Source organism: Sarcophilus harrisii, chromosome 1 (assembly GCF_902635505.1).
Source record: "Sarcophilus harrisii chromosome 1, mSarHar1.11, whole genome shotgun sequence".
NCBI classification, from domain to species: domain Eukaryota; kingdom Metazoa; phylum Chordata; class Mammalia; order Dasyuromorphia; family Dasyuridae; genus Sarcophilus; species Sarcophilus harrisii.
The window spans coordinates 13,046,734-13,070,562 of NC_045426.1; the positions used below are offsets into that span (position 1 = coordinate 13,046,734).

General features: G+C 47.7%; 1 protein-coding gene across 3 annotated transcripts; it reads left to right on the forward strand.

Moving 5' to 3' along the window:
• The first annotated feature begins 1,240 nt into the window (after positions 1–1,240).
• Positions 1,241–22,528, forward strand: LOC100926983 (solute carrier family 22 member 14). Of its 3 annotated transcripts, none has more exons than XM_031952362.1 (11): positions 1,241–1,400; positions 2,875–3,423; positions 3,992–4,095; positions 5,287–5,441; positions 6,647–6,815; positions 7,755–7,875; positions 12,079–12,170; positions 13,378–13,589; positions 20,043–20,151; positions 20,768–20,976; positions 22,136–22,218. In XM_031952362.1, exons 2-11 carry the CDS (start codon positions 2,953–2,955, stop codon positions 22,174–22,176), a joined length of 1,683 nt encoding a protein of 560 aa, XP_031808222.1. In that variant the 5' UTR covers positions 1,241–1,400; positions 2,875–2,952; the 3' UTR covers positions 22,177–22,218. The 3 variants fall into 3 exon arrangements, with proteins under 3 accessions (XP_031808222.1, XP_023354138.1, XP_031808218.1); XM_023498370.2 differs by having other exon boundaries at positions 1,242–1,400; positions 22,181–22,528; XM_031952358.1 differs by having other exon boundaries at positions 1,242–1,400; positions 20,804–20,976; positions 22,181–22,528.
• The last annotated feature ends 1,301 nt before the right edge of the window (positions 22,529–23,829 follow it).

The window sequence follows — 23,829 nt, forward strand, 5'->3', positions numbered from 1 at the left end:
GGGGCCAATCCTTTAGCCAGTGACAAACTGACTCCAAGTCACTTAAACTCTTTTCAGTTTTTTCAGCCATAAATGAGGGGGGTGGGGATGGACTTCAGATATTGTACTTTTAAGGTACAATGGAGTATGGCGCTATCAAATTATTATTCATTGTGCAATATTATCCTAGTCATGCAAAAAGTGAACAGACTAAGCACCCATCATGATATTTGTAACCCACAGGTAGCAAGTCAGAAAAATTAGGAAATGTCAAAGAGAATATTTTTATCCCAACAGAATTTCCTGACAAAAATAAAAAAGGAGAACGAGAGCACAATCACAGTAAATGAGTAGGGACTCGTTTAGTATTAAAGCAAAGAAAGTAGTGTCCTGATGGTGAATTCATCAAATGATGGTCAAATGCAGTAGCCAGAGAAATGAATCCAGAGAAAATAAGCTTATTCAAAAGTATTAGCTTTTTAATTCGATTAAAATCATTTGCTTATGCACTGATATCAGAATTTGACAGTACCGATCTGTGTGAAGAGATATTTGCAAAGATGAAACAGGTGAAATCTCATTACAAATCAGGATGAACAGATGAACATTTGTGATTGATTTTAATGATAGGAAGCGCTAACTTTGAATCCTGATTAAGAGAAGTGTTGCCTCCCTCCAATAATCAAAAGTCGAACTAACTCTCCCTCAAAATTCATTCCATTATTATTGTATTTTGAATTTCATTAATAACAAATTTGTTTTCTTTCCCATTAAATAAGTACCTAGTTACCATCCTTGATTTTGTTTCTCGGCCCACAAAGCTTAAAATATTTCCTATTTGGCCTTATACAGAAAAAGCCTGCCCTCTTCTGCACCCAGAAAATCTCTAATGTCCCTTTTGGCTCTGGTAACATTTGCAGTTCTTTCGTTAAGTCTGGGGTGGCCCTTTGGGGTCCTATTATTCTCCTAGTCCCTCTCTAACTTAAGGCATCTGTGAACTTGCTTCCTCCTCTCCATGGAGAGGATGAATTAGAGTCAGTCACAGCCAGCTTCTCCTCCATGGCCTTCCTGATCACTGGATGGAGTCTGTCTCCTCCATATGAACTTCCTCTTTGATCAGCTAAGGGCCCACTGTGGCTGGTCCTTTCAGTTTCTGAGGCCCAAGTTGGGGATGACCATGGTCAGTAACCTATACCTGGATGGAATGCCCTTCCCCCACTTCCTGTCCTTCCACCCCATTGTGAAGCCGTCCCCAGCCCAGAGAACCTTCTTCGTGGGAGGAATCCGGTGGAGCTGGATTCTGTCTCTGCTTCTCAGCTTGATGAGCACCGTGAAGTCAAGTGGGGCCTTGTCTCGACGCTAACCAACACTGACATTCTGGGTGCAGTTGACAGCAATACCCTCCACTTCCTTCTGAACAGGTAGTAGTAGCTCAAGTCCTGTCGCCAACAACAGAATCCCTCTCTGCAGGCGGAGCAAGTGTTCAGATATGACATCCACTGGCCCACGGTCCCTGTTAGCTTTTCACCTATAATGGGTATTTATTAATTTCCAAATGAATGGATGAATTGTGTCCCTGGGAAGAGAAAGCCAAGTTAGCTCAAAGTAGGTTGAATTCCCACAATAGGATGGACCCAAGATAGATCAGAGGTGGGGAGGATGTGCTCCTTGAGCCTTCAGGTATAAACTTAGTGAATTGGGTCGACCCACAAAGCTCACTGGAAAGGGCCTGCCCGGTGCTCACTGGGGAAACATCCTTCGCAATAGCACCTGGCAAGAAGAATTCATAAATACTCTTTGGATGATTGATTCCTCCTCAGAAATAATTTTTAAAAGTTTTTGAATATTATCTTCATTTTCAAATTAGTCCCTTCTTCTTCCCGTAACCATTTGTTTAAAGAGAAAAATGAAAAGGAAATCAAGTCCCTTGACTTACCAAAACAATCAGACGTAGCTATGATCCCAGTGGCTTTCTTTAGAGCAGGGTGGCCCATCCACAGGCTGTATATTTAACGAGCCATGAGCGGTGACGGACAGAGAGCTCCCTACAGCCTCCCGCCGCTTGATGATTCCGGCGGCCTGCCGACGATGTGGCCTTTGGCAGAAAAAACCTTCCCTGCTTTAGAATCTGCAGTGCTCCACTCCCGTGGTCACCCACTTGGAGCCATTTTTCTCTCTCTATTAAAAAACCTCACTGCTTTCTTCCTGGAAAAGCAAGGATAGTGGAATGAAGAGAGGGGATGGAGGGGATCTGTGTCCTAGACCCCAATGGGACTCATGCCTCTCCAGTCCACTTCCCTTGTGAGATGCTATCACTTGTCCCCTCTACCTCACTGGTGTGTGATAAAAACACCTGGGATCCCATCCCAGTTCTGTCATGTCCCAGTAACCTGGCAAAGTAGCTAGTAGAAGCATGGTTATCCCCATTTTACAGATGAGAATGGTAGGTGTGATGACTTGCCCAGTGTCTCACAGCCGGAAGACACTTCCCACACCGCAGTTCTCCTCACCTACCATGGGACAAAGGGACCGGGTGCATGAGTTCATGGCCCTCCACTTCCCGAGGCTGGCCTTTCCCTGTGCTGCTCTGCCTCAGAGCGTTGCTTGGGACTTGCCCAGGGTCACACAGCCAGGATGGCCCAGAGACGGAGCCCGAGCCCATGAGACAGAACTCGGAGGCCTAGGCTGGCTATCTCTCCATTCGGCCATGCTGCCGTTTGTCTGGGAGGAGTCGTTCAGAGCTGTCCGGTTGGGAAGCGGGAGGGGGACGGTGAAAGGACTGTGAGCGAACCCTCCCGGGATAAGCATCCCTCTGCCTGGCTTTGTCCCAACCCACAGAACGTCCCAGTTAGAAGATCCCTAGAGATCAGCTAGCCTGGCCTTCTCATTTTACAGGTGAGTGAACTGAGGCCCAGAGGAGCGAAGCCTTGTGTTCTCCCAGTCTGCTACACCCCCCCCCCCCCGGGAGTCCCCATGCAGAACGATTTGGAAGATGGTTCCAGGAAAAAAGTCCAGCAGTTCTCCCGGCGGGTTTTTGGTCGGCGGCTTTTCAAGAGCGAGAAATTTAGTAATCTGGACGCCTACTTGGAAATTCTCCAGGCAGCAGGGGAGTTTGGGACTTTTCAGAGGAGGCTGGTGGCCCTCACCTTCATCCCCAGTTTGCTGACTGCCTTTTTTGTGTTGGACGGCGGGCTGTTGCAGAAGACACAGAGTCATCACTGCTACAGCGACTGGCTTTTGACCATCCAGCCCAACTTGACCATGGAGGAGGTATATAACCTGAGCCTGCCCAAAAAGGACGATGGCTCCTTTGAGGAGTGCCGCATGTACTCGCCAGTCCAGAGGGACTTCGACTCCATCGTCAAGTACGGCCTGAACGACACCGAAGAGTGCCAGAACGGCTGGATCTATGTACAGTCCGAGTACTGGACCATGGCCAGAGAGGTTGGCGTCTCCCCGTTTCTGCATAGCCCACCCCACCCTACAGAGTGTTGAGACCAGCCTCTGAGACGCTTCCACCCAACCCCCTCGTCGTATAGATGAGCAAATTCAAGTTTGCCAGGGAGTCGACAGATAAATTAGGCTTTGAACTTGGGTCTTTTACCCTTTCCTTCCATGACGCCAAGATAATACCTTGGGTAATGGTGGGCCAGGTGGGCAGCAGAAAGAGAGCTACCTGAGGGATCTTGTACCAGGGCCCAAGTTGGGGAGGTCTCCACAGATCCAATAAGGCAGATTCCCAAAGTTCCCTGGCCCAAAGTCTGACCTCCCTGAGTATACTGCTTAGGAACACAGGGTCAGAGACTTAGGGCTTGGAAGGGACTTCCGGGGACAGAGTTGGAAACTGAGGCCCAAAGAAGTTAAATGAGTTGTTCCTCCAGGTCAGAGCTGGGCTTGGAACCCAGCACCTTCTCCCTCACATTCCCAAGTCCTGTCAAAGTCCTGTTTATCCCCCGCTAGCCGAACATTGCAGGAAAAAGCTCACCTCCCACTGTTTTCGCATCTCTTCCAGTTTAACCTGGTCTGTGACAAAAACTCTGAGCTCTTGGAGGTCCGGGCTATTTTTGTGATTGGCATTTTGTGTGGATCCTTAATCGTCGGGACCTTGTGCGACAGGTAAGCCAAGAGTGGCCCTTGGAAGTGGTCCCACAGGGGCCAAAGGTGACCCCGGCCCTTGGTCTTCAAAAGGGCTTTCTTCCTGCCCCTCAGACAGCAGCCGATGAGACGCTCTGTGACGGTCCCTGAGGCCGAGCAAAAAAGGCCTCTCGCCAGCCCCTAGAGACTCCCAGGCAGCTCCTGAGGAGTCTCTCCCTGATCTGGACCTCTGAGGGAGGGGCTGAGCAGCCTGGCACGACCTGCCCAGAGGTGCTGGGTCCGAGGATCCACTCCTGGCCTTGGCAAATGCTCTGACGGAAAGAGGTGGAACGGAGACTTCCTGGAGCCATAGGGAAATGACAGGGGAGAGGTCGCAAGAGGAAAGGACCATTTGGCTGGGACTGCCAGTAGAGGATAGAGAGTGCCCCGGAACTCTGCAGGGCCGAGGGGAGGGAGGCAGCCTCAGGGAGGAAGCGTACCCTCGACATTCTCTATCCTGAGGCAGAGCCTCAATGTCCCGCCCTGGTTACACTCTGAGGCTCTCTCACTTCTACCAGTCCCACCTGCACTCTCTCCCGGTTTCTCTGACTGCCCTGATTGGGAAGAGAGTGTCTGGCACAAAGAAGAGGCTTCATAAAAGTTCTCTGACTGACTTCCTGACTCTTGGCCCCGTGGTCTCAGAGGGGGCTTCCCCTTTCTTAAAGCCCAGCTGTGGGGCCCTGGACAAGTCACTTAACCCCAATTGCCTCAGCAGAACAAAGGACCGTCCAAGACGATAATGTTAGAGTCCAAGCCTGGTAGTCAGTGCGCTCGATGATGAAAATTATTGCAGATTTTTTCCATCTTTTGTCCATCGTTGTCCTTCAAGTTTTATCCTTAAATGTCTTTGGGATGGCTTTGTTTCGTTGAGTTTTATACACACACATATGTATACACAGACATAAATACACACACACATATATATGTGAAATGATGGGTATTGTTTTTATTGAGTTTTGTTACGCCCATTTGGTGGCTCCTGCGGAATATTGTTTGCTGTGTTTATCGCTCACGTTCAGTGTCGATGTGGCCAAATGCAGGTACCATCTCCCCAAAGGGGGAGAAGGGCATCCCCAGAGCCTCTCTTTGGAGCGTGAGCCATTGGATGTTGGGGCGGGATCGGCGGGAGACCGGGACAGCCTTGCAGCCCTCCCCTGACCCTCTTCCGCACAGGCTGGGATGCCACAGAACCATTCTGACCATGATGCTGTGCTACGCCATTTTCGGGTTTGGGCTGGCCTTCGTGCCCAGCTTCAGCGTCTACAAAGCCTTCCAGTTTGGCGTGGGCGTGACCGTCATGGGCTACCAGATCAGCAGCATCATTTTAGGTGAGACCCCCTGGCGGGGAGGGGGCTGCCTGAGAAGGAAAGAGGGAGGGCCTTGACCTCTTTCCTACTCCCCCTGGGAGAAACTAGGGAGCTCTTCCAAGGGTGGAAAGGGAGGAAGCGTGGTTCCGAGAACAGGCCGGCTCCTCCACGGAGAGACGGCAAGCTATTGCTGCGCGGGGAGGAGCCTCCTGACTCTGGACCTTTCTGTCCTGGAATGGTCACCTCCAGAATCACGTCGAATACATGGAGGCCCCCAACTGGCCTTTCCTCCTCGTTTGTACCCCCAGAGCCACCTGGAGGGCATTGGTGGTGGTGGTTGTTTTGGTGTTTTTCCTGAGGCACTTGGGAAAGTGACCTGCCCAGGGTCCCACAGCCAGGAAGTATTAAGTGTCTGATTTGAATTCGGGTCCTCCCGACTTCAGGGCTGGGGCTCTGTCCCCTGCGCCCCTTGCTGCCCCAGGATATTGTTTGTATTTTTGTTTGTTTGTTTGTTTTTGCTTCTCATATCCACACCCAAAGAAGCCGTTACAGCAGTCACATCATGTGAAAAATGGCAGGGGACCCTCCCAGCCTGTCCCATCTTCCTATTGCGGTTCACCAGCAGTTACCGTGACCAGAATGCAGTTCACCATTACTAGAAAGCAAAGCTAGGAAAGGAAGCTTTGATAGTTCAGGACCCACATTGCTTCAAGGACCCTGAAAGGGACCATAAGAGATCCTCCTAGTTCAGGTCCTTGATCTCCAAGAGAGCCAAGTGACCTCCTCAAAGGGCCCAGCTAGTTAGTGGCAGCGATGGCTTTGGGGCCGGGCCGGCCCCCGGCCGGCTGGAACACGATGCCTCGGAGATGCAGGCTCCGGGCTCGAGGGACTCCATGACACTCTGGAAACAGACCAAGGCCCCAGTGGCCCTGCTGGCCGCTGCCCTCGGGCCCGGTTCTAAGGCCCTGGCACTCGGGGGTCCCGTGGAAGGTATGCGCAAGGCAGCTTGGGCTGGCTCGGGAGGTCACGGGGGCTCCTTGTTCCCATGGGGTTTCCCCGGGCCCAGCCGGGGTGTGGAGCTTGCAAGAACGCGGCCCTCTGAGAGCCGTCCCCAGCGCTCTGTGCCAAGCTGGGCCTAGAACCAGCGCCCATGGGTTCTGATCTCCCAGGAGTCCCTGCAGGCCGCGGAGCCTGTGCCGGCCTCCCACGCGTGGCTCTTCCTCCAGTTTCAGAATGGTTGGTCGTCTCCCGGAGAGCTCAAGCCATTGCTCTGGAGCACTGCTTTTACGTCCTGGGTCTCATAATATTTTCTGTGCTGACCTCCAAGATCCCTCACTGGAGACTGCTTCGGCTGGCTGGAGGGTCCCCGGTGTTCCTCCTGATCTCCTACATCTGGTGAGGGGCCCCAGGGATGCAGAGAGGAGGGGGGACGGATGGAAAGCTCGGGCCAGTTCTTGGGCGGGATTTGAGCCCTCGTGCTCTTGCATAAGGGTGAGGACAGGGGAGACATTCAGAAGAGAGACTCATCCATCGAAGATGATCTGGGGGGATATACCCTCTGGGAAGCCGCCAGAAGGACAAAAAGGCAACCTGTCAAAGAATCGGCATAAACAAGGAAATTGGATTCCTATTCAGCCCCCAAATGTGTTTGGGGTCCACCTGAATTTGTCCCCACTTCCTCCTCTTCCCCCTATGCACAAGGCCTCCCTCAGCACACTCCAACCCCAGAATCTCAGGGAAACCCCAATTAGAGAAGGGAAGAAGGCAGAGCTCCCTGTCTGCTTTTGCCTAGGACCCGGCCAGTTTGGCTAGGTTCCCGGGCCAGGATGGTGGGGCCAGACAGCTTTCTGGACCTCCTCTGTCTAAGAAGGCCCTCAGAAGCTGTCTAGTTCCATCCCCTCATTTTACAGAAAAGGAACCCATTTTAGAGGGGCTAAAGGATTTTCCAAGATCACACAGTCAGTAAGAGACAAAGGTGGGATTTGAACCCAAGCTCTTGAAGCCCAGAGATGACACTTTTTCTCTGCCACGTTCCTAGCACCCTTCCCTTCCCCCTCCCAAGTGACTCTCTATTTTTTCTGATGTTGGTATAATAGAGCAGGCTGGGAGACTGTCTGAGCTGGAGTTGGGCCCCGGGGCTCAGGCCCTCCAGATCCCTGAACCCTTGTCCTCGCTGACAGCTTGGTCCCTTTCCCCCGAGGGGACGCGTACCCCATGTGATCGGTCCCTCGGGGACTGGGCAGGCTGGGAGAGCCCGGGAAGCTGGCCTGGGTGGAGGGAAGCCTTCTCTGATTCCCTGGCGGGAAAAGCTTAGGCCCTGCTCCCCTTCCCCAGGATTCTTCCCGAGTCCCCAATGTGGCTGTTGACGAAAGGAAAAATGGAAAAGGCAAAGGGCATCCTGTGCAGGGCGGCCGATGTCAACAAGAAAGTCATACCCCCTGAGCTCTTTCAGCAGGTAAGCTGCCTGCCCAGCCTGGGCCTCCTTAGCCTCCCTGCCTCCATCTCTCTTAGCCTCTGACCTCTGGAACCATATGGGGCTTGAGCTCAGAGCCCTGAGACACGTGAGGCGCTGAGGCGCGTGAAAGGTTTCCAATGGCAGGGACCGGGCCCCTTCTTCTTCAGCCCCTTATCGTGCTGCGATCTGAGGTGAATCGAGCTCCCGGGAACTCTGGGTCTCAGTGCGCTGAAGTGTAGGCAGCCTGGAGGGAACCGCCACCAAGAGCCCTGAGGACCAAGGGTGCTCTGAGGACCCTCCACTCATGGAGGCGCAAGCCATTTATAACTTCAGTCTTCTTACTTATAGACTATATCCTAAAGTCTCTCTCTCTCTCTCTGTCTCTCTTTGTCTCTCTCTTTCTATCTCTGTCTCTCTGTGTCTCTCTCTCTCTGTGTGTGTCTCTCTCTCTGTGTGTCTCTTTGTCTCTCTCTTTCTATCTCTGTCTCTCTGTGTCTCTCTGTCTCTCTCTCTGTCTCTGTCTCTCTCTCCCTCCCTCTCTCTCCCCCCCCCCCCCCCACTGAGCTTTTCTCTGGCTCTCTCCTGCTTGTGCCGAGCTCCATTGTACATTCTGTCTGGAGCTCCCTTGTGCATCAGCACTTGCGTGTCTGTGTCTGGTTTAAGGAAGAGAGCCCTGGACTCTGAGGCAATAAGACTAGTTGTGTCATCTTGAGTAAATCATTAACCACTTGTCGGTCAGGGAGTGGGGTGGACCAGGTGACTCCTGAGGTCCTTTTAGCTTCCAATATGTGGTTTTATACCCTATGATCATGCTCTCTCTGTGCCTTGGTTTCCCCACTTGTAAAATGAGGACATTGGACTCCATGACCTCTAAGATGCTTTCTGCCTCGATCTGTGACCCTGAGTGGCGAGGTAGGTAATGACCTCTGAGAACAAGTCACATCTAGCTTTTTGTCTTTGTAGCCCAGAGCTCAGCCTGTGGTCATACCCAGCAGGTGCCGGGGCCATTGCTGCTGTGGCGAGGGTTACACAGAAAAATCAGATGGATCTGATAGTTTGGGGGATGAGAGGAAAGGGAAGGGGAAGCAGCAGCATTTCCATGTGCCCGGCACCGTGCCGAGCACTTTTATAAATACCTCATTTCATCCTCAAAACAATGGTGGGAGGGAGGAGCTATTATCCATGCCCACTTTATGGGTGAGGAAACTGAGGCAAACAGCAGGTCAGTGAGTTGCCCAGCTCGTAAGAGTATCTGAGGCCAGGTGGGAATTCGGGCCTTCCTGGCTCGAGACCCAGCACACTCTGCGCTTTACGCCCAGCTGCCTCACATGGGATAAAGGCTGCCACTGAGAAGGGCAGCCGGAGGAACGGGACAAAGCCCGGACAGTGGGCCAGCAAAGGAAGAAGAATCAGTCAGCAAGCTGCTCAGCCCTGTCCTGGGCACTGTGAAAAGAAACAAGAGAAGGAGCTGCTTCGTGCCCGCAAAATGCAGATAGAACCCAAGTAAGTGCTAGCTTGCGTGGGACAGACCCTCGGAGCTCGGTGAAGGGGGGGGGGGGCCTGATGGCCAAGAGCCAAGGCAGTCCAGCGGAGCGGGCTATGCGCTGCACCAGAAGCTGGAAAACTTCCTGGGAAGTCCCAGTCCCAGCTCGGACCATGTGCCCGCCGCCAGTCACCACATGATTCTGCGCAGCTCACTTTGCAGCCCTGCCTTTCCTCATTCATTCAGTTCAAGGAGCGTCCGGCCATGTGAGACGTTGTTCACCACAGAGATACACATTTAAAAATGCCAGAATGACGTAGGACCTTAGGGAGTTTTCAGAGTTTTTGTCTCCCTGACCTCAAAGACTTGTTGTGGTTGAGCATCCTGGGTCCTGTGAACTGCAATTGGTCAGGGGCAAGCTTCCTGGGGACCTCCCCCCTTCTAGGTAGAGAGGCCCGGGCCTCGGGGTTCAGAATGAGACGTGAAGTCTCAGATGTGGTCAGCACTGGATTTTGTGTTTGTCTAAGTATACATCATGGACTTAGAGAATCATCCACTTAGAAGCGGAAGGAGACTTTAGAGGGCACCCAGAACGGGCTCCTTCCTTTAGCAGGGGCCCTCAAATTACAGCCCGATGCAGCAGCTGAGGACGTTTATCCCCCTCCCTCAGGGCTATGAAGTTTCTTTATTTAAAGACCCACAAAACAAAGTTTTTGTTTTTACTATAGTCCGGCCCTCCAACAGTCTGAGGAACAGTGAACCGGTCCTCTATTTAAAAAGCTTGAGGATCCCGGGTTTAGGGAATCATAACTTTTACATAGGACCTAAAGCTTTAAAAACATCTGACAGAGCATTGGGGGATGTGGGCTTAGATCTCAGAAAAAAGACTCACCGAGTAAGGGACAGAATCTGGGCAGAAAGGAGAAAAGGGAGCTGGCAATCCCTGGAAGGATGCCCATCGTCATGGATGGAGATCCGCCAAAGCAAACAGCAGAAGCAGGAGGGGGATGTCAGAAAACCAAGAAAAAGGAGTGATCCACATGGCCAAAGGGCTACAGAGGGGTCAAGAGGGCTGAGGATTGGGAACAAATCATCGGATGTGGCAATTGATGAAAGACGGTCAAAGGATATGAACTGACACTTTTCAGATGAAGAAATTAAATCCATTTCTAGTCACGTGAAAAAAATGCTCTGAGTCACTATTGATCAGAGAAATTCAAATTAGGACAACTCTGAGGTACCACTACACACCCCTCAGACTGGCTAAGATGGCAGGAAAATGATAAATGATGGAGGGGATGTGGGAAAACTGGGACACCGATGCATTGTTGGTGGAGTTGTGAATGATCCAGCCATTCTAGAGAGCAATTTGCAACTATGCCCAAAGGGCTATCAAACTGGGTGTCCCCTTTGACCCAGCAGTCTCACCACTGGGCCTGTGTCCCAAAGAGATCTTAAAGGAGGGAAAAGGACCCGTATGTCAAAAATGTTTGTGGCAGCCCTCTTTGTAGTGGCCAGAAATGGGAAACGCAGTGGGAGAATGGCTGATGGAGTTCTGTTATGTGAGTGCTATGGAATATTAGTGTTCTGGGAGAAACGACCAGCAGGATGATGTCAGAGAGGCCTGGAGAGACTGACAGGAACTGATGCTGAGGGAAGTGAGCAGAACCAGGAAATCATTGTACACGGCAACAGCAAGGTTATATGATGATCAACTCTAATGGATGGATCAACTCTGGGGCTCTTTTCAACAGCGAGATGATTCAGATCAGTTCCAATGGTCCGTGATGAAGAGAGCCATCTGCCCCCAGAGAGAGGACATGGGGACTGAATGTGGAGCACAGCAGTATTTTTGATTTTTTGATTATTGTTTGCTTGTTTTTTGCTTTCTTTCTCATTTTTCCCCCTTTTTTGATCTGATTTTTCTTGTGCCACATAATAATTGTGGAAATATGTGTAAAAGAATTGCACATGTTTAATGTAGATTGGATTACTTGCTGTCTGGGGGACAGGGTGCAGGAAAGGGAGGGAGAAAAATTGGGGACATAAGATTTTGCAAGGGTGAATGATTAAGAGACAACTGCTCATTTTGGAGACAGAAGTTTCAGTTGAATGAGGTTAGAAGCCACTCTAGAAGGTCTAGAGGAAGGAGGTGGATGGATGAACAGATGGATGGGTGAGTGGATGGATGGATGGATGGATGGATGAACAGACAGATGGATGAATGAACAAATGGATGAATGGACTGACAGATCGATGGATAGATAGATGAATGTATGGATAGATGAACAGACGGATGAATGGGCTGACAGATGGACTGATAGCGATATGGATGAATAGACAGATGAATGGATGGATGGATGGACCAACAGACAGATAGATAATATACAGATAGACGGATGGATGGATGAGTAGATGGACAGACAGATGGATGAATATACAGATGGATGGATGAATGAACAGACAGATGGATGAATGGACAAATGGATGGATGGACTGATAAACAGGTGCAGGAATAGATGGATGGATGGATGGACAGATGGATGGATAGAAAGGCTGATGGATGGAATGATTATTTCCATAGTGCCTGGCACCTAGTAGCTTGTTGAGAGACTTCATGAATGTGGATCCTTACTAGCAGAGGAATGCTGGGAAGAGAAGAAAGGCACAGAAAGAAAAGCCAGAATCTTTAACATTCTATTTGCCTTTACTTCTTATAGCTGATCAAAGAGAAGATCCACTATGGAACAATACTGAACATCCTGCAGAGGCGTCCCCTGAGGAGGATACTCATAATCCTGTTCTATCTGTGGTATGTTTTTGCTGTTTTTAAAAATGACTCCCTTGATTCAGGAAGATTCCTGATGGGATGAACTCATTCCTTTCCTGCCATTTTTTTGAGGAGAAGGGAGGAGAAGGGGGAACTCTGGGCTGGAAACAGGCTGAGAAGTTTGGGAAAAGAGGAAATCCCCGGGGCCCTGGGAAGCAGAAGAGGCAAAAGGAATAGGAGGGAATAAAAGAGGAAGAGGAAAATGAGGGTGGAAAAAAGGAGGAAGAGTGAAAAAAAGTAAGAAGAGAAGGAGGCATTTGATCCAATCCCTTCATTTTTTAAATGAAGAAACTAAAATCCAGAGAAATTAAGTGATTTCCCAAAGCCACGCAGATGGCAATGGAACCATGATTCATACCCTTGACTTCTCATTTAACACCCTTGCTGGTGTCCTCAAGAGCACGTTGAGTTTGTAGCATCCAGCTCCTTGGACTTCTAGGCCAGTAGCCTAGAGTCTGGCCTTTTGTCTTAGAACCCTGCCTCTGTGCCTTGTGGGTCAAAGAGCAGGCCCAGACAGTTTCATCCAGAGTCCAAGATCTCCAGAGCAGGAAGAAGTCCTAATTGGTGATTTACAAGACCAGGAAAAGCAAGAGTAAAAAAAAATGTTGGCCCAGTTTCACCGTGCCTAGAAATCCCCCATGCTAATCCCCTACAGCCCAGTGGACTGCTAGTCTATGCCTTAAAGTCCTAGGGAGTCTCTGGGGCACTGAGAAATGAAAGGAGAGCATCATGGGGACCCCAAGTCTAGCTATTCCAAGCCCCCCATCTGAGACCCAGAGTGAGGAAGAAACCTGTGTAAAACACCCCGGAGTCACTCGGACTCATGTTTCAGGGGCTAGCCTTGAGACCAGGTCTTCACTCCAAAAATGGCTCCACTCTTCTGTTAAGGAAATGGATACATGCTAAAGTGCTCTCCTCATTATTTCAAAATCTACAAGTATCTAGCTCTCAGAGCATCATCTATTTACAGTGGGGAAACCCCTTAGAGGCCATTTAGCCCAATGCCTTCCCCAGCATCCTGAAGGCGTAGGAGTCCAGCCCAGGCCTTTGACTGCCCTTCCAAACCCTCTAAGAGGGCAGACAGAGGAGCCGCTCAGCCGGAGGCCCTGGGAGCACATGCCCTGGCAGGGGATGCCCAGAAAGCATCTCCCAGGATCCTCCTCTGATGCAGCGTTCCTGTGGGTTCCAGGTTTTCCATGGCTCTCAGCTATTTTGGGCTGACTTCCAAAGGACACAAGCATATGAAGGAGTACGGAGGCTATTTGACGTTAGGACTTATGCAAGTACCGGTCCATCTTTTCTGCATCATCCTCACGGAGAAGCTGGGGAGAAAAAACAGCCAGATCTTAACCCTTTTCTTAGGGGGTTTCTCGGGCCTGTCCACTGTCTTCCTCTCCAATGGTACAGCTTGCTTTTTCCACAAATGCCTTCCCGCCTGAGCACCCCCAGCCCTGCCCACTCTCCTGAGAGGCCCCTCCTGCCTCCTGGGAGTGCTCACCATTCCCTGCCCCAACATGGCTAGTGGGATCATGTCAGAAATACTCTTGGAAGTTGGTAATGGTCTGGGGTGGGGGGGGGGGAGTCCCCCACACTCCTCATGTATCTGCTGTGTATCCTCTTCAGACTTTCCCTACATCCTCTCTCCTTTCTCTGTCTTCTAAACCCCCCTGACCCTGATTTCTGGCCTCATATCCACCCAAAGTGCCCTCTCTGAAATCTGCCAGGCCCGGAACACCCTCACTCCTCCCTTCCCCTTCCCCACATTTCCTGGTTTCCCCAGATTCTACAAAAAGCCTTTCCTGACCCCTGCTCGATGCCAGTGCCTTCGATCTGAGATTAGCTCTGATAATCTGATATCTGATTTGTTCTGTGTATGTCTTGGCTTATCCGTAGTGGTTTCCAATAGAATAGATGTTCCTTGAGGGCAGGGACTATTTTTGTCTTTAGTATGCCCAGTGCTAAGCAGACTGTCTGGCACATAGTAGGTGTTTGACAAATGCCTGTTGCTTTTTTGACTCACGATGATCTCTTAAGTGCTGCTGGTACGGCCCTTTCTCAGTCCACAGCCTTCAAGACCTGTCTGGTCAATCATGGTGGTCTCCTGAATGATCTCGCCACTCTGGGTCTTCACGACGACATTTAGGTCTCTTACTTGGCTGCCTAGTGACTGCTGCTCAGTTTCCTTTGCTGGATCTTCACCCATGACGCCCAATAACCAGGAATATCCCCTTAAACTCTCTCCCAAGCTCTCCATTAATACTCTTTCATTTGGTGATCTCGGCGGTATCCCCAGATGCAGTTTATTATCTCCATGAAAATGATTTCCAGGTTTGTATCTCTACCCACGAACTCTAATGCCCATCAACAAATTGCCAAGTGAGCGTTTCTTTTTTTTAAATAGTACTTTTAAATAGTCCTAAAAAGTATTTTATTTTCCCAAATGCATGCAAAGTTCATTTTCAACATTCACCTTTGCAAAACCGTGTGTTTCAAATTTTTCTTCCCTTCCTCCCCCCTTCTCCCTCCCCGAGACAGCAAACAATCCTACGTATGTTAAATGTGCAGTTCTTCTAAATGGATTTGCATATTTGTCATGCTGCACAAGAAAAATCAGAACAAACGGGAAAAATACGAGACAGGAAAAAAACAAAAAGAGATGAAAATAGTATTCTTTGATCCACTTTCAGTCCCCACAGCCCTCTCTCTGGATGCAGATGGATCTTTCCGTCCCAAGTCTATTGGAATTGCCTTGAATCACCTCATTGTTGAAAAGAGCCATGTCCATCACAGACGATCATCACATAATCTTCTTGTTGCTGGTACAATGTTCTGTTGGTTCTGCTCACTTCACTCAGCATCAGTTCTTGTAAGTCCAGGCTTTTCTGAAATCATCCTGCTCATCATTTCCTACAGAACAATAATATTCCATAACACTCATATACCATAGCTTATTCAGCCATTGCCTAATTAACGAGCATCCATTGAGTTTCCAGTTCCTTGCTACTACAAAAAGGGCTGCTAATTTTTGCCCATGTGAGACCCTTTATGATCTCTTTGGGATACAGAGCCAGTACAGGGCGCTGATGGATCAAAGAGTATGCAGAGTTTTATGGGCATAGTTCCAAATTGCCCTCTAGAATGGTTGGATCATTTCACAACTCCACCAGCAATGCATCAGTGTCCCGATTGTTCTCTATTCCCTCCAACATTTATCGTTATCTTTTCCTGTCATCTTAGCCAATCTGAGAGGTGTGAAATAGTACCTCAAAGTTGACAGGTGAGCATTTCAAACTGAATGTTCTGTAGACATCTCATACTCGGTGTGTCCAAAACAGAGCTCGTTAGATATTTTTATTTACTATTTTCTTTTTCCCAGCTATATGTCAAAACATTTTTACAATTTAAAAAAATAATTTTGAATTCCAAATATTCTCTCTCCATCCCTCATCCCCTTTCCCTGAGACTGCAAGCAATTTGATATGTCATACATTTCAATAATCAGAACGTATTACTGTATTAGTCATGTTGTAAAAGAAGACACAGACTCAAAAAGGAAAAAAAAAGGAAAAAATACAGAAAATAAAAAACGGGATGCTTCCATTGGCATTCTTCTGCAGCTGGAAAGCATGTTTCATTTTGAGTCATTTAATTGTCTTGGATCGTTGTATTGCTGAGAAGAGCCAAGTCCTTCACAACTGTTCCTTGTACAGCATTGCCGTTACTGTGTACAACGTTCTCCTGGTTCCGCTTGCTTCGCTTTGCTTCACTTCATGTAAGTCTTTGCAGGTTTTCCTGAAATGGGTCTGCTCATTATATATCTACACAAACATATCCCTCTTCTGTATTTTCCCCATTACTGTCAAAGTCACCCTGGCCAAAAATTCCCTATGAAATTTAGCTCCTCCCACTTATTGATCCCTCACCAAATCTTATGGTGTCAAGCTCTAGAATTCCCGTCTCTGTGGTCTCCTTGTCTCCAGTCCCACGGCTGCTCTCCCGGATCAGCCCCTGCTCATCCCTCTTTAACTGCTCTCCCTCTCTTCTCTCTTCCCACTCCAATCCAGCTTCTGCTGAGCTACCAAAGTAAATTTTCCCAAAGCATATGTCCATTTGACCTTTGCCATCTTTTCTTCCTGGCCTCCGATTACATCCGGTGTCATATAGAAACATCTTTCTGGATTGTTTCTTTTCAGTCTTTTAATGTATTATTCCTTTCAGTCTAGCACACACAACAATCCATCTCCCACGTCTTGTATGGCTGAACCCCCTACCGGGAATGCTCTCCCTCCTCCTCCTGCTCTCAGAATCTCTGACTTCTTTTAAGATTCAAGGGCTACCTCTTGCTGGAAGTCAAGTTCCCCCAGTTGCTGGAACCTTTTCCTTTCTGGGTCATCTTCCAGTTCCTCGGGTGACTGGTGATATGGTAGATAAAACATTAGACTGGAATTCAGGAAGGCCTGAATTCATATTTAGCCTCAGATCTTTACCAACTGTGTGATCCTGGGTAAGTCTCATAACTTCCATCAGACTCTGTTGCATTATCTGTAAAATGGAGCTTATAACACCACCTACTTTTGGGGGCTGGATTGAGAATCATATCAGATGAAATTTGTCAGAAGTGCCAGCTCAGTACCTGGCACATAGTAGGCCTTCTCTCTCTACATGATTATTGCCTTTTTCTTGTGTATACCAGATAATATATTCTCTTCCCTATGAGAATTATAAACTCCTGAAGGGCAGGACTATATTTGCCTTTCTTTGTACCCCTAGTTCTTTCCAAGGTACCTTTAATAACTGCTTATTGGTTAATTGGAGACCAGATTAGCTGACCTCTAAGGTTCTTTCTGGCTCTGTGATGAGATGATGGCAGAAGTGGCGGTACCTTCCACTGGGCTTGGCCATTTACCTTACCAAGCTCCACCAGGAACAGTGTCTCTCTCCAGAGACCAAACCTGAGAAAATCTACTCAGATTTGGGGCTCTCTCCTGGGTTTGGCTTATCCTGATCGGTGCTTACGGTTTCTGTATTTACATGGCCCCCAAAGGTGCCATCCCCTAGGACACCAGAGCCTACTTAGCAAAGGCCACCTGGCCTGCGTCCACCCTCTCGCTCTTAGAAATAACCGAATCTCTGCTAGCTCACGGCCAGAAAGGTGAAGGAAACCGACTACCCTGTCGATGCAATCACGGTCCTCAAACTCTCTTCCCTGGTGGGGTCCTACATGAGGCCTCTTCATTACAGTGATCCAAAAGCTGATCCAGAGCTTTGAATATTCGGACAAGTAGGAACTCAACCTTGTTGCAATATTTACAGCTTTGGGTCCAGAATCAGGAAGACCTGACTTCAAATCCAGCCCCAGACTCTTACCACCTCTGTCACCATGGGGGCAATCACTTTAAAAAAAATCTGTTTGCCTCAGTTTTCCCATCTGTAAAATGGAAATAATCATAGCATCTATGTCACAAAATGGTTATGAGGTTTATATATAACATATCTTGTGAGTGTAGACTGTTTTGCAATGTGCAAAATTTGAAAAAATGCTAGCTCTGTTATTATTATCTCTATATCTCACTCAGTCTCTCTTTAGGGGTAACACACAATTCTCTCTAAAATGACAAATTCCCAATCCCTCAAGATTCTATTCTCTTTTAAAGATACAGTAACTATATAGTCTGTGTGGGAGAAGTTATTTATATGCGTGTATATATTTGTTATTGTTCAGTCACTTTCAATTGTGTCCAATTCTTTGTGACCCCATTTGGGGTTTTCTTGGCAAAGACACTGGAGCGGTTAGTCATTTCCTTCTCCTGTCATGCCAGGCATGGCAAAGCAGGCAATCAACTGCATTGGGGAAGGGACTTTCCTTCCTGGGACTTCCCAAGACCTCATAAAATCACAAGGTCATCTGATAATACAGATGAGACAAACAGGTAAAGCAACTTGACCGGGGTCACCCAGTTAGTAAGTATCTAAGGCCAAATTTGAACTCAAATGAACAAGAGTGTTGGAGGTTTTCTGGAGGCAGCCTTAGTCTCAGTTGAAATAAATAATGACTCCAAAATGCAGCCAGCTGGTAAAAATGCAAACGTTTATTTCTCCGTCCAAAATAGCCCAGTTAGTTGAGACCTAACTCTCTGCTTGAGCTCTAAGAGCTCTTGCAGCTTTGTCCTTGGCTTCTGCCTCTGCTTTCTTCAGCCTCCAGCCAGCACCAAGGTAGAAGACACGATGAATCTCTCTTGCCTCAAAGATATAGGACTTGTAGGCTTTCTTCCGGAGTTGTCCTGTGGCCCTGAGAGCTTCTTGCTTATATGCTGTGTACTGAGTACACACCCATCATTATATCACTGGGAATCCATTATTTGTTGCAGGATTAAATCAGTGCTAAACTAGATTTAACCATTGTGTCTATCAGTTCCACTTAGTACCTTGTTTCAAGTTCTGGCCCAAAATATCTCTTTCTAAGATCAAATCAACTCCAATGGCTTAACAGTTTGTAAAGATTCCAACACAAGAGTATATAAAATATTTATTTTATATATTATATACTTCATATATTATATTACTTATTATATACTTTGTCATATTACGTATGGACTTCATATTACATGTTAATATATACTTCTGTATTATATACATATAATTTATATTTCTATAATAGATTGACGTTTGCTACTTTATATACATTGTATGTGATAAAGTACATAGTAAATAGTAATTTATTTTAATTACAATTAAATTAATTGATTAATTTGTTATTATTAATTAATATATTATGTATATAGTGTATAAAATTAATATGTTGGTTATATTAATTAATAATAATTTAATTATCACACAGTTTCAAAGTCATTAAATGGACTTTACATTTGTCTCTCTTAAGCCTCATAGTAAAACCAGGGAATAGATGATATGGTGGTGGTTGTCGGGACAGCTAGGTGGCGCCATAGTGCCTAGAGTGGGGGCCCTACAGTTAGGACCCCCGCTTTTCCTGGGTTCAAAGCTGACCTCAGACATTTACTCGCTGGGTGACTCTGGGCAAGTCGCTTAAGCCTATTTATCTCAGTTTCGTCAGCATCTCCAATGAGCCGGAGAAGAAAACGGCAAACCAGTCCGGCGTCTTTGCCAAGAAAGCCCCAAATGTGGTCACAAAAAGTTGGACTTGGACACAACTGAATAATGTCAACAAAATGACATCATCATAGAGCGTTTCGATCAGTAAATGTCACTTAACCCTCTAATGTCCTGAAACAATTTTCCAAGACCAGGCATGGCAAAGCAGGCAATCGACTGCATTGGGGAAGGGACTTTCCTTCCTGGGACTTCCCAAGATCTCATAAAATCACAAGGTCCTATCCAAAAAGAAAACACATCTCTTCCAATCACCAAAAGTTTTTCCAGACCTCTTCAGCAATTGAATGACATACCCCAGCCTACCCTGATTACTCACACTGAGCTAAAATGTAGGGTCTGAGAAATGGACTTGGAGCGTGGGGAGAAAAAGGCACACCTCATTCAGAGGGACAGTGGTCCAGTAACTTACTCTTCACTCAAATGCCAGGAAAAGTGGACATATCTTACGGTAGCTGACACTGTTATTATATGCTGAAAGGTAGACAAAGAAATGAGGACTGAGAGATAAATTGAGAAACAGAGATGTTATGTGACTTGCCTAAAGTCACAAAGTCAGTGACCAAATCAGGATTTGAAATCAGCTCTTGCTGATTTTTTTTTACTATTTTATTTACTGTGCCATCTTTCCTTGTCCTAAAGTTTGAGACTTTCCCTTACTGCAAAGCAAGCTCTTATGTACCATGCTTGGTGACTCACCTGGTACCCATGTTTGCCTCCCTCCAGAGACGAACTCCCTCGATCTAATTTTGATCCTACTGAATCAGATCGGACTGACTGCTGCTATAACCATCTCCTTTATCTACACGGTTGAACTCTTCCCCATTTTCCTCAGGTATTGGAGGGGATGATTGGCATTTGGGGTACATGCGGTCTCATACTCCTAGCTTCAGCCATATGGCCCAGCCTGGGATCTCCTTCCACATTGTCGCTTAGGATTTAGACCCAACAATACCATGGGATTCCAAATTTCCAGAATTTCCCTAGTATTCCCTAAATTTCCCAAGAAATTCCCTAAATAACAATTTAGTTCCATCTAACAAGTATTCCTTAAGAACCTGCCATGGCCTAGGAATTGTGTCAAAGTTGTCATTGCTGAGATTTGTTTTCATTTGCGTCCGGCTCCATTTGGGGTTTTCTTAGTAGGGGTTCTGGAGTGGTTTAGCATTTTATGCTCTGGCTCATCTTACAGAGAAGGAAACTGCCCAAACAGGGTTATTTGCCCAGTGTATCTTGTCCAGGCTCAAACAGCTAGGAAGTGTCTGAGCTTTAAATTTACAAAGAGACGTCTATTTGACTCCAGGCCCAGCGCGCTATCTGCTTGATCAATGGCTGTCATCATTTTTATAACCAGCTACAATCCCCTTGGTAGCGGTTAACACATGGGGGCAGTCATCTCTGTGATTGGTCACTAGACTGATTTGCCATTGGTCTGACACTATCCTCCTCAGGCAGGTTGCTCTTGGTTTCCTATCTATGACCTACAGCTTCTCAGCCATTGTCATCACACTGATTGAGACTGTGCAGCAGGACCAGCCAGAATTTATAATGATGATCTGTGGATCAATGACCATAAGTGGGGGATTCCTCGCCTTCTTACTTCCTAAAAAATGGGAACCAAATTCTCCTGAGGAGAAGAGTGAATCTCCCAAAGAAAAAGGTAGGTGGTCTGCATGTTCATGCCCTTTGTCCTCTAGAATATGGGACATAGCTGCTGCTCGGATGAGCTAGGAGGAGTGGGACAAGGAGGATTGTCCTTCCTACACAGAGAGGAGAATGAAGATCTGGTCTAGCTTGACATTCCAAGCACCAGCCTGGCTGGTTACTCAAGTGCGTTACGGTGTATCGGCACGGTACTTAGGAAGATCCCAGAGCCAGTCACCATATCGGACAAAATGACCCTTAACATATAGGTTGGGATTGTAAATAGGCTCGTTTTCTTGAGATGGGGAAAGATTTGTTCATCTTTAATAATAATAGTTTAATAAGTCATTAAACATGGCTCTCTGCAGACTCTGGGGGATCCTGTTCCCAAGATTCCAATGAAAGTTTTGATTGGCTTAAATGTGGGCTTTCAGGAAACTCGTGAAAATGCTCTTCCAAATATTAAGATTCTATCCCAGAGAGAGAAGTACTTAAAAGATCAAAGAAATCGATGGGTCCCAAGCTTTGGATTTAATCTTGGGACAACCCCGCAAATCAAATTTCCCTTTAGCTCGTTTTGCCTTTATCCAAACATTCCCCAGGGAAATCTCAGACTATAACTTCAATTTTCTTCATATTTCGATCTCGAGAAATGTAAGTGAAATGGTTTCCAGCTCCTATACAAGCACAGGGCACCACTTCTTGCTATCACTCCTCCTCTCTACCAAAAACAATTCAGAAAATACAAAGTTCTCACAGTGTCCTATAAAGCTGTGATACAATCGTCCCTCACTGGGGAGTCCCCCCTCGCCCCAGACTCCTAGGGGCGATTTCTACTTCTGTAGAAGAAAACTTCCTGTTACCAGCTACCTGCTTTCATCCCAGAGGGAAAGGCAATTTCAAGGCCTCCATCCTTCATACCACCCGAGGGGCTTAGCCTTCTCTTGGAAGGGGAATGCGTTCGGAGATTACTCGAAAGACTGAGTTTTCCATGACAGAACGCTTTCTCTCTCCCAGAGGACTTGCAGGATCTCCATTTGTTGCTCTCCATCCTCTCTCGTCTCGTCTAGGATGGTGGTCTTGGTAGGAACTGCTTGGGGCACATTTAGGTTCTTCCTGACTCCGGGCCAAATTGTGGCTCGGGACAATGAATTCATCTGTTGTACATTCATCAGATTTGTCTCTGTTGTCTTCCTCACCTCAAACCCACGGGTGACCAGTAAGAACTGTGAGAGTGCTGAAAACCCCCACAATCAACCACCCAAAAGAAGAGTCCTTGACAGATCATGACAATACTTTCAACTTGGAGGGCAGACCAAAAGGACTGGATCAAAACAGCAAGCCGTCTACATCAGCTTTCCAGAGCCTCAATGAGACCTCCTCGGAACTGAAGGACAGGTGATCCGTGCTCCGATGTCAGTGCCCACCGAGCCTTGGCCGGGCCCACGCCGGCCTCGATCTCACTCATCGATCAGATATACCACAGAGTGGTCCTTAAAATGACGGTCACAAGATGAATCATGTTAATAAAGGCTCCCCAATTCATCAAAACACAGTAGCCAGATGGTTGAGACAGTTCTCAAAATAGCCAGGATGTGACTTTCTGTTCATCCCCAGATAGTTCTTCCCCATGGCTACCTGAACAACCTTGGCTGGGTCCCCCAAAGGGTAGGGCGGGCAGATGAAGCACCCTCCCAGGTTTGTTTGCAGCCCCCTGGGACAAGGCGGGCCACCAGGGATATGAAGAGCCTCTCTCTTCCTAGAGGACTGAGGCTTCCCACCTCTCTTCAGCCAATCTCATTGGAAGTGTGTGTGGTACCCAATGACTAACCCCACGGTGGAAGGAGGAGCTTTAGGAACAGGGGGTCCCCGCCTGAGTTCCCCTTCCACGAGCCATGAGTAAAAGCGCTCCCATTCCTCAGCACAGCGAAAGACAGTGGAACATTTCAGACATACTAGCGGGGACACCGAGAGGTAGCATGGTTCAATGTCAAGGGTGTTGATCTTTAACCTCTGTCATTTACTACCCTTTGCTCAAGTCATTTCATTTCTCTGGACCTCAGTTTCCCATCCGTAAAATTAAGGTATACATATCCACCACCTCTCTGTGATCTATGACACGGTGACTACAGGCAAGTCACAACACCTCGGGGACCTAGATAGGAAACAATCCTGTGGCCCTTGTAAGGTGCAATAGTTAGAGCACTAGGCTAAGTGGCGGAAGAACTGGATTGGAATACAGCTTCACACACTTACCAGCAGTCTGACCCTAGTCACTTAACTCTTGTATGCCTCAATTTCCTCATCTGTAAGCTGCTAATAACTACCTGTCCTGCAAGGTGGTTGTGAGGATCAAATGAGATGCTTAGCACATTGCCTGGAACACAGTAGGTGCTACATAAATGCTTCTCTTCCTGCTTTTCTCTGGTCCCTGCAGCCAAAAAGGCTAATGGATCTAAAGCCTGTGCCCCATAAACAGCCTCTATCCCTGCTGCTCTCTGGGGAGGCTCTGCCTACTCTTGCATGCGGGGCACACTGGGATGGAGGCTTCTAGGATGGGAGTCAGTGTGGCTGAATGGAGCCAAAAGACCTGCATTCGAATCCTAATGCTCATTCTCTGCTCAACCATAGGCAGGTAACTTTCCCTTCTGGGGTCCCAGTTTCCTTGTCTGCTGGGATGAAAGAGTCAGCCTGAAGGATTTCTGGGGCTCCAGCTAGCTCAGAATAATAGTGACCATTTCTATCTAGCCTGTCAAACAAATCTAGCCCCCTCTCATCTAGTCCTCACGGCAGCCTTGGGAGGTAAGGGCTATTAGCCCCATCTTAGAGATGAGAAAACTGAGGTACACAGAGGTTAAAGTTTGTGCTC